General features: G+C 40.6%; 2 protein-coding genes and 1 long non-coding RNA gene across 8 annotated transcripts in view; 2 read left to right on the top strand and 1 right to left on the bottom strand.

Moving 5' to 3' along the window:
* Positions 1-9,098, top strand: part of LOC135105180 (apoptosis-resistant E3 ubiquitin protein ligase 1-like) — a 50,905-nt gene extending 41,807 nt beyond the window's left edge. For all 6 annotated transcript variants that reach the window (XM_064013264.1, XM_064013261.1, XM_064013265.1 and 3 more), the window contains exons 6-8: positions 1-25; positions 612-692; positions 1,250-9,098. The exon at positions 1-25 is cut by the window's left edge and continues 160 nt beyond it. In XM_064013264.1, coding sequence (XP_063869334.1) covers positions 1-25; positions 612-692; positions 1,250-3,268 — 2,125 coding nt within the window. In that variant the 3' untranslated portion in view covers positions 3,269-9,098. The remainder of the gene's footprint in view (positions 26-611; positions 693-1,249) is intronic.
* LOC135105183 (chitinase-3-like protein 1) overlaps positions 1-9,695 on the top strand; it is a 109,074-nt gene that overhangs the window by 56,192 nt on the left and 43,187 nt on the right. The gene's annotated exons all lie outside the window — the stretch shown is intronic.
* LOC135105188 (uncharacterized) lies at positions 8,614-9,324 on the bottom strand. The gene is made up of 2 exons (XR_010270744.1): positions 8,858-9,324; positions 8,614-8,811 (listed from the first exon to the last, which is right to left on the bottom strand). It is a non-coding gene; the product is annotated as an uncharacterized LOC135105188 (long non-coding RNA).

The following is a 9,695-nucleotide window of genomic DNA, read 5'->3' as shown; positions in this document are numbered from 1 at the left end:
CACCACCGTCTCCTTCACGGTGCAGGTGTGTGTGTGTGTGTGTGTGTGTGTGTGTGTGTGTGTATACCATTCATCCATCTCACCTTTCTCTTACATAGGTTCATTTCTTCTTCTTCTTCTTCTTCTCTTGCTCTTTTCTTTATCCTCTTTTCTTCTTCTTCTTCTTCTTCTTCTTCTTCTTCTTCTTCTTCTTCTTCTTCTTCTTCTTCTTCTTCTTCTTCTTTGCTCTTTTCTTTATCCTCTTTTCTTCTTCTTCCTCTTCCTTTTTTTCTCTTTTTTTCATAAGAGTTTCAAAACAATAGATACGTGGATTTATTAAATGATGACCCATATTGATTAGTCTGCTGAGAATTCACCTTGAGTTTGAGGCTTTTTGACATCAAACAGAGGTCCTCCACAGCTGCTTTGCAACTGACATTAAGATGGAAAAGCAGTGAACCAGAATTTAGTTTAGGAAAATATACCTGAATATTAGAAATTGTGTAGGAAAAAAAAGTGCCTAGATATTATAATTTATTGTAGGAAGACATAACTGGGTATTTCCTGTCACATTCACTTAGTCTTGTGTCTACTGAGGTTTAGGTTTCTCACAATAAAGTCTTTATTTACAGTTCTACCAGAAGAATGGGCGGCCGTACCCGATCAGTGATGCAGATGGGGTGTTGGTGGAGGTGACACAGGGCATTCATAAGGTGAGTCTCTGTCAGGACCTACAAATGCTGCAAACATTGTGTATTTATGTTTTCCCCATGTGGTAGGGAGACATGACTGACCACACTCTGTAATGGTCAGTTCTTTAATGTGGATGTGGTGCTATTGAGGCTGGAAAATAAAGAGATTAGGGGTAATGTCTGTAAGGAAAAAAAAAGTGGAGCAAAGATAGGGGATGGTGAATCTGAGTGTGAATGGGTGAGAGGATGGAGAGAGGGAGAGTGAAGAGGCAGGGTAGCATTGTTGACAAGCCCAGGAGTGCAGCAGTCAATGTTGTGCTGGAAGGTTTCATTGAGACTCATGTAGATAAAAGATAAATTTGAGTCACAAGCTTTGGGTGTTTTTCAGTGTATATGTTCTGAGAGATGGAGTGAGAGAGAAGCCTTCTGGAATGATGTCACCTTAGAGGAGAAAGGAAATACTATACCACTTTTCATTTTTCATGAGTAATTTAACATTTTTTTATTTCAAAATTGGTCTTTAATAAATTGGGTTAGACTATCTCCTTGTCACAATAGTCTGTTTGTTTTTATTAAAGGTGGGAGTGGTGACAGAACTTGGAGGAACTGGAGAAGCTGAAATCAACAGTGCTCGCTGCAAGTTCACAGCACGACAGGCGGGTCAGTACAAGGTGTCCATCCTGTTGGCCAACCAGCACGTGAGGGGCAGCCCCTTTGTGAAGCAGTTCCTGCCAGGACCTCCAGACCCCAGCAAGATTGTAATGGTGCAGCACTGCTCCACAGTGGTTTGCACAGCAGGACAGCCTCACCACATCCTCATTGAGCCCCGAGACCAGTACCACAATGTGTGTTCCTTCCCGCCAGGGCGCCCTGACACCCACAGCTATGCCATCTCTGTGGTGGAGTTGGAAGGTGGCTGGACGGTGGATCCTGGGGCAGTGATCCTGTATGACCACACCTCTCGTCGAGTGAGCATCCAGGTGACCCTGCAACGCCCCGGCTGTTACCGGGCCCACCTCACCTACCGCTCCACCACCCTCACCAACGGAACCTTTGACATCATTGTGCTGACTGCAGAGGACTCCCAGCGAGTGCAGCGCACAGTCAGTCGCCGGGCACATGAGGGCCATGAGGCAAGGCTCCTGGCTTACAATGGGACCTTGCTGACCAAACCCAAGAAAGTGTACTGCTATGTGACACCAAAGCAGCTCATCATCAAAGAGTTTATGTTGAAACTGATCCCTAAGCGAGTATGCACTTTCAGGCTGTGTCCTTCCACCAAGTTCCTCTTCACAGGCACCAACAACCAGAGTGGGCTGCCCACCATGAGCATTGATGATGGGTGTCAGCCCTTGGTGTGTCTAGCTGGCCGTGACCGCAATGTTGTTGCTGCCACCTTCACACAGTTCATGTTGAAGAACATCGGTGGCTCAGAGACCTTCAAGGACAAGCAGGATCACTTCTACCATGAAGTACGAAAATTCCACAGTAAGCGCATGCACGACCGCATCCCAGTCAGTGTGTCACGTGAACGATTGCTGGAGACTTCCATGAAAGCCACCAAAGGTTTCACTGTAGCTGACTGGTGTAAGAACTTTGAAGTGACCTTCCAGGGAGAGGAAGGTCTGGACTGGGGTGGACTGCGGCGGGAGTGGTTTGAGTTGATATGTGCACAGTTATTTGACAGTGACAATGGCCTCTTTTCCAGCCTTCATGAGGGACCACAAGCCTTGGTGCATCCCAACCCTGATCGCCCACCTCACCTCAAACTGAAGCACTATGAATTTGCAGGACGGGTAGTAGGTAAATGTTTGTATGAGTCGGCTCTGGGGAGCGGGTACAGGCAGACCGTACGAGCCAGATTCACTCGCTCCTTCCTGGCGCAGCTCATTGGCCTCCGGGTACACTACAAACACTTTGCACAGGACGACCCTGAGCTGTACACAGGCAAGGTGCAGCACCTGCTGGAGCATGGTGTGGACCGTCTGGATGACCAGCTCTTCTTCACAGATGAGGTGTTGTTGCCAACAGGCCAGGTGCGTTCGGTGGAGCTGGAGCCGGGGGGAGCCTCACGCTCTGTCACCAACGACAACCGCTTGCAATACTTGGATGCCATTGCACAGCACCGCCTGGCTGCTCGGGTCAGACATGAAGTGGAGGCATTCCTTTCCGGCCTCAATGAAATTATCCCTGACAACCTGCTTTGTATCTTTGATGAGAATGAGCTGGAGTTGCTCATGTGTGGCACAGAGGAGTACAGCATTGCAGACTTTAGGGCAAACCACATAGTCAATGGCTCTTCGTCTGAGTTTGGTCGTGTCCTCTATTGGTTCTGGACGGCCGTGTCCAACTTCACAGAAGAGGAGATGGCTCGCCTTCTACAGTTTACAACAGGCTGCTCCCGTCTGCCTCCAGGAGGATTCTCTCAGCTTTCTCCAAACTTCCAGATATCTTCTGCCCACACTTATGGAGTTCTGCCCACTGCCCACACCTGCTTCAACCAACTGTGTTTACCAGATTATGACAGTTATGAACAGTTTGAGAGAGCCCTTCTGCTTGCCATTAAGGAAGGATCTGAAGGCTTTGGCATGGTGTAATCTCCCTCCCACTGTGTTGCTGCCAGAATCTTTCCTTCCTCTTTGATCGACTGGCCATGGATTGCAGACATGGCGATAGAGGAAGCCTTCACACTTTCAGAAATTATCATCATGTTTACTGAGCTGTGGATGCCAAGTCCTTACTCATCAACAATCCAACTTCATTCAACAACTGTGAGCCCTCCAATTGGCTGCTGCTTCACATCTGCTGCAGCTTTGTGCATCTATGCATTGCATATATATGAGTGTTTGTGCATACAGTGTGTGTGTGTGTGTGTGTGTGTGTGTGTGTGTGTGTGTGTGTGTGTGTGTGTGTGTGTGTGTGTGTGTGTATGTGTGTGAGTAAGAGAGATAAAATAGAGAAAGTATAAACAGAGTATAACAAAAGTTTTAAGTGCTGTGATAGCAGACTTTACTCTCATTGAGGGCATAATATCGAAGGATCTGAAATAATTACCTCAAGGACAGTGAATCTGTAGTACTTAAGGCAGTGTGTGGTTGGTCCAGAAGTTATGCATTGTATCATATACAAAGATTTGTTGCAATATTTCTTACTTATATTACATTTTGTCATCTGTAGACAGAATGGTTAGAATAGAAAACACTGCTGCTTTGTGACTTGCTGCTTAGTGATGATGAGGATGGCAGGTGTTGAGCACACTGCATGCTGACCTCCTCATGCTGCAATATTTTTTGTCCAAGGTGTTACATTATGTTGTGCTTGGGATGTCAAGTCACAGACTGCAGTTGAGGAGTGTAGGCCTCAAGTAGAAGTCAAACATAGATTTTCACCATTTCATCATTACATGTTTTATAGTTGCCTAATCTTTTAAATCCAGTCTGCATCTTTCAGCACATTGACCATTAATATTTGGGTATTACTTAGTGTTTAAAAGTACAGAAAGCAATTTGATTTCTTAGACAGTGGAATTTGTTGATCTGATAGAGACAGGCATTAGATCTGGCCGGAGTTGGAAGTCCTCAATATGAGAAGTCTGGTTGACTGATGAGTTATTTGATTGTTGTTAGATACACTCATACTATGTATGCTCTATATTTAACTCATGGAATTAAAAAATGATGTTTTATCATTTTTAGAAGCAGAAACTTCTGCTCAAATCAAATCAGGAAGCATCTTCAGTGTAATGTTCTCTTTTCTTGATTGTATAACTACTGTGTTGCCAAAATATACACAATTACACAATACAGTGACACATGAAATCTGGAAAACAAAACTCCAAAATTTATAAACAGTATATTAGTTACTGGTGGCAGTTGTTGGCAGATTCTTTAAGAAATAGTACCACATATTTGTTGATAATTAGCATTTACACCAGACAAGTCCCATGTGGATGAAGAAAAAGTTAAATCTCACTTACTAGTATGTGTGGTCTTAAAAAAAAACATCATTCTCATGAATTGATATTTCCATATGCCAGTTCTCATTTGCACCAGCCTTGCTCTCTTAAATATTTGTTTATCATGTGGTTTTGAGAAGAGCATGATGAATATGAAGGGAGTAAATGGGGGGAGGGATTAATGGAGGAGAGTACATCAGAAGTGTGAATGTATTTGTCACACTGTCCAGGTCAACACAGCAAGTCTGTTGTACCTCAAGTGACTCACCAGATTAAAAATAGTTGTGAAGGAAAGTAAGTGATTTCCCAGCACACAGGAAATTACTCAGTTTTGTTCAACACTTGTTACTTAATCTGTAAGGAAAGTCTTGCTAGCTTATATCATGAGAATGACTTGTTAGAGAAGAAATGGTCATTTGGGTGGTGTTAGAATGAGAATGCATTAAAGCCTTTCAGACAACAGTTACATGTGCAAGAAGTTTATTCATGTATGTGTGTGTGTACATGAAACACATGGTACATATACTTAGGAGACTAAAAAACAGTCATATGCCTAAGTATAAAAGAATTTTAACAAAATTGGAAGTTGAGATATATTTTGTGTGTGAGATAGGTTTATACCCAAATGTATGGTGTAGTTAATGTGGGTGGTGCAGTACAATATATGAAAACACCAAGCTGAGTTGATGGAGAAAAGTTGTGGGACCATTAGCCAGCCACAACACCGTCTTTCAGTCCTTCACAACTCGACCGTGTTCAGCACCAGCTCACTGCTCTTTCTCTCTTGAGTAGATCACATTCCACTTTGTTGACTGTAGGGAATCATCTCTAGCATTATGTATGTGGCTCTTCATTATTGGACTGCTTGCAATTTTATGCAAGGGCATGCTATGAATTTGCCTCTCATATTCTAAGAATATGGAGGTAATGAACTTGTCTTTCTTTCTCGCATTAGAAGTACAATAAGACGTTATGTTGATGGACATTAATTTGAAAGGGTGTGACTTCAGTTGAGGACTGAAGACAAGAGTGGCACAAAAGCCACTGCCATACAAACCTCTGTGAGGAGTTGCTCTCAATGGTTCAGATGTATGAATACATTGTCTTTCTAATGGATGAAATGTTTGAAGCTGACGCATGCTGTAATGTAATGAGACAAAGAGTGGAGGTAATGTTACCCATAAGGCGGACACTGGGATGAGGGAGTGAGTGTTTGCTGTGCTTCATTCCACTGATCATGTGCACCGTGTTACTCCACTTGATCATGTGTACTTTGTGTCTTCCAGTTGGCAGTGGACCATACCCAACAGTGTACCATTCAAACACAAGGCCAATAACACTGCAACTCTGAGCAGTCCACGTGACCTTTGGAAATACACCAGAAAAGTGGAAGGTCCTTGGCTAGTGCAGTTGTAAGGAAGTTTGACCCATGTGGCTATTATGAATACAAGAGTCATTGGTGGTAAACTAAGTCAATATTTGTGCTGTATTCTTCATTATGTATAAATTTGATATCAGAAGATGTACGGGGTGTTCTTCCCTAGAGGAATTATGTTTTCAGGATCCAAGCCTTAAGTAATAGCATCGTCAGAAGGTGAGGAAAAGTTACTTGTACTTCTGTGTGAATTCCTGATGATTGCCAGATTGTTGAAAAAAATATTAAAGAATCCACTGAAGTATGTAGCTAGGAGGAAGAGAGTGTGCTACCAAATACCAAATTGTTGTCTCTGCTGTAATGTTATGAAGAAATGAGAAGGCTTTGAACTAGTGAGCATCCAGCTTGTACCTAAGTAAGCATCCAGTGGCCAAGGGCAGGTGATGTCCTCACTCAGAGTTCTATCACCACAGCATTGTCAAAGTCTGACATGTTTAATGCCACCAAATGCTACAGGCATGTGCTTGTGTGCTTTGTTTTATTGTGATGCTTTTTCAATTATGATCACAAAATGCATGTTTCTGGTCATGAAAGTGTAATTCTTCTCATCACTTTTATCTTTGCTTGCACTTACAATGTTCACGTGACTCATAGATGAGATTGTAGTCCATTTGATAGCTTTCATAGAGATGAAACTGACCTTCTTGCAAGCAGACCTGCAGAGCAGCTCACTGAATTTGACATGTTTTAAATACACATTTATGACTACCATTTGGCCTAACTTATGTGATATTTTTGGAGTTTAGAAAAGTATATTTTTCACAGTTTGGTTTCAAAACTAGATGTGTATTTGTGTACATGAGCATCATAAACACCAGCGTTCACACCTCAAGTTTAGCATATCATCATTATATTGTTAAACACTGCTCAGAATAGTAGTGCCAAGTCGTTATACTATCAATTTTGAAATATGTATTGTTTTTTGTTAACTTTCATGCAGAAAACTTAGTGAATAATGATGTTTTTACCAGTTTTTTATTATGACTTTCTGTGTGATAAACATTCACGACAAAGAGCACATCACAGCAGTAGGTTTGTGTTGGCTTGCTGTAGTGTTGTCTTTTCAAAAAGGAAAGCACCATTCCTCATTTATAGGCATTTTATATTATTATTTCTATATTTGCTATTTGTATGAAGTAGATATGTATTCTACTTTTAATATTTTCTATTGTACTTTTCTTCCACTTTTTGTTGGGTTGTATACAGTTTCGTGTATATCTGTGTTTTGCTTGTGTGTCAGCGAGCCAATCCAGTATGTCATAGAAGTTTTGTCTGGGTATTAGTGTTTCACGGCTGCAGTCCATTATTTCTGGCCAAAGATCACATCAATCCTTGTCATTGTTGCCTTTGTTCACAGGATTTATTCAGTATGCAGGCTCTAATTTTTTAATATTTTAGTTCTTGCTAGAAGAGTCTGTTCCAAGCTCGAGCTTTTTGCATAATGTGGAGTGAACTGTAGTGAGTAGTGAAATTCTCAAGAAGTAACAGCAAGGAAAACTGTGTACATTTCAGTGTTGCAATACAAGTTTGTTGTGTACAGAGTACAATGGCATCAGGATAAAGGAAGCAGATATGAATGCTGAAGCTGTCAGATTGTAATGTGGTTTGTTTATTATTGAGGTGTTGAAATTGATGCAAACTAAAGCTTTCATGATCATGAAATATTAGAGGAACACTTATTGAAAATAGGAACCTTAGTTTCTGCTGAGTGCAGAGGATGAAACTTTTTGTCAGACAAATGTGAGCCAACTTCCTATGCCTTCTGATGGGTCTCATAGCTATATTCCTTTGATCAGCACACTTGCACTTACAAGACAATATTAGTTATTCAGTAAGCATTTATCTAGTCACTGAAAGTTATGTAGGCTTACACACACACACACACACACACACACACACACACACACACACACACACACACACACACACACACACACACACACACACACACACACACACACACACTTTGTGTGAAATAAAATATAAAAAAATTAGGCATGTTTTATGGAAATTGCAAATTGAATCTGTATACATTTTCTCATGTGTAATGTGGAAATCTTGATAACATTCATTTGATAATTATTGTACAAGCCATTGGAATTGAATATGTATACTAATGCAGATGGATATTTATATCTTTATTTTTACTATGCATGAAGATTAAATATGAATATGCAGATTCATTATCTGTACCACTCTCTTATACAGAAATTATGAGAGGCATCAAGCCTTGAAGAATAGAAATATATGTGTATGTTTGTTGTTAGTTATCACTTTTGAATGATAACTGTAGCATGTTTATTATATTACTGAGTATCAAGGGGCCATGAGTACAGTAGGTGTGTAAGGATCTCTTATTATGTTTGTATAGGACAAAATTTGACCACTTCTATGTTGTTTGTATTGACATAACTTGCATTGTTGTGTGCTAATGTGATGTGTTAAGAGGTGTTGTGCACTTAAACTACATCACTACAATTGCATGTAACAAACTCACACATCATTTCATACATACATATACAAGTACTGTACCTGCTGTATTCTTTCACACACACACACACACACACACACACACACACACACACACACACACACACACACACACACACACACACACACACACACATCTTTATTCTCATTCTTGCTCTTGTTCCTGTGTGCCACTCATACCACACCACCATGCACTGCTTGCCATAACTTGCTAACTTACTCTGTATTTACTCTTCCTCCTCATCTGCTTCACCTCCCTTCTACACACACACACACACACACACACACACACACACACACACACACACACACACACACACACACACACACCACACTTATGCCAAGCAACACTTAGTTAACCCAAGAAATTGCTAGTGGATCTGTTTGAGGCTCACCAAAATACTACACATAAACTGAGTCATGTATATATAAATTGTATATTCCATAGATGTATACTGTATATTTATTTCCTGTATAAAGGTTTCATTTATAGGGAAGGGCTTGATTTTTTTGTAAGACTTTATAAAATATATAAAATTTAAGTTTGTGATGTATTTAAATTACCACTGAAAGAAAAAGGTAAATTTTATCTATTCTTGGTAGTGTAAGACTTGAGCTCTCAAAGAAGACAAACAAACACAGCCTCATGTCAATTTAAATTGAAAGAATTATGAAGGAGGGAAATGAAAGGGCGAACAATCCTGAATTCTAGTAAATGTGAGAAAGTGATGGACAGGTAGACACCCACTGGTCCTCATGTCCCTCATTGTCTTGCTAGCAGTGGAGCATAGTTACAATCTTATCAATAAAAAAAACTTTTTAATACAATTTCATGAGCAATACATAATCACAGTTTTAGGATTTCAGTTGAAAAATCATAGAACTATTGAATAACTAGCATAGTACTGGAGTTCAAGAACTATCAGTGTCAGAATAAATGGCCTGAAGTGTGGAGGTAGCAATAAAAGAGCATGCATTAAGAATCAATGGTGAATGTCATTTTTATAGTAGTCATCAAGGCACTGTAGGAGATTGGGAAAGAACTGCTCATGGCACTGTAATATGCAGGTGATTTGCCTAGAATGGCAGAACATTGGAAGATAGGAGATAAGAGATAAAGAGAAGATAACATAATCATGGGTGC

The sequence above is a fragment of the Scylla paramamosain genome, chromosome 11 (genome assembly GCF_035594125.1).
Source record: "Scylla paramamosain isolate STU-SP2022 chromosome 11, ASM3559412v1, whole genome shotgun sequence".
NCBI lineage: Eukaryota > Metazoa > Arthropoda > Malacostraca > Decapoda > Portunidae > Scylla > Scylla paramamosain.
Note: the sequence above shows the minus strand (reverse complement) of the source record. Positions and strands in the feature narration are given on the sequence as shown.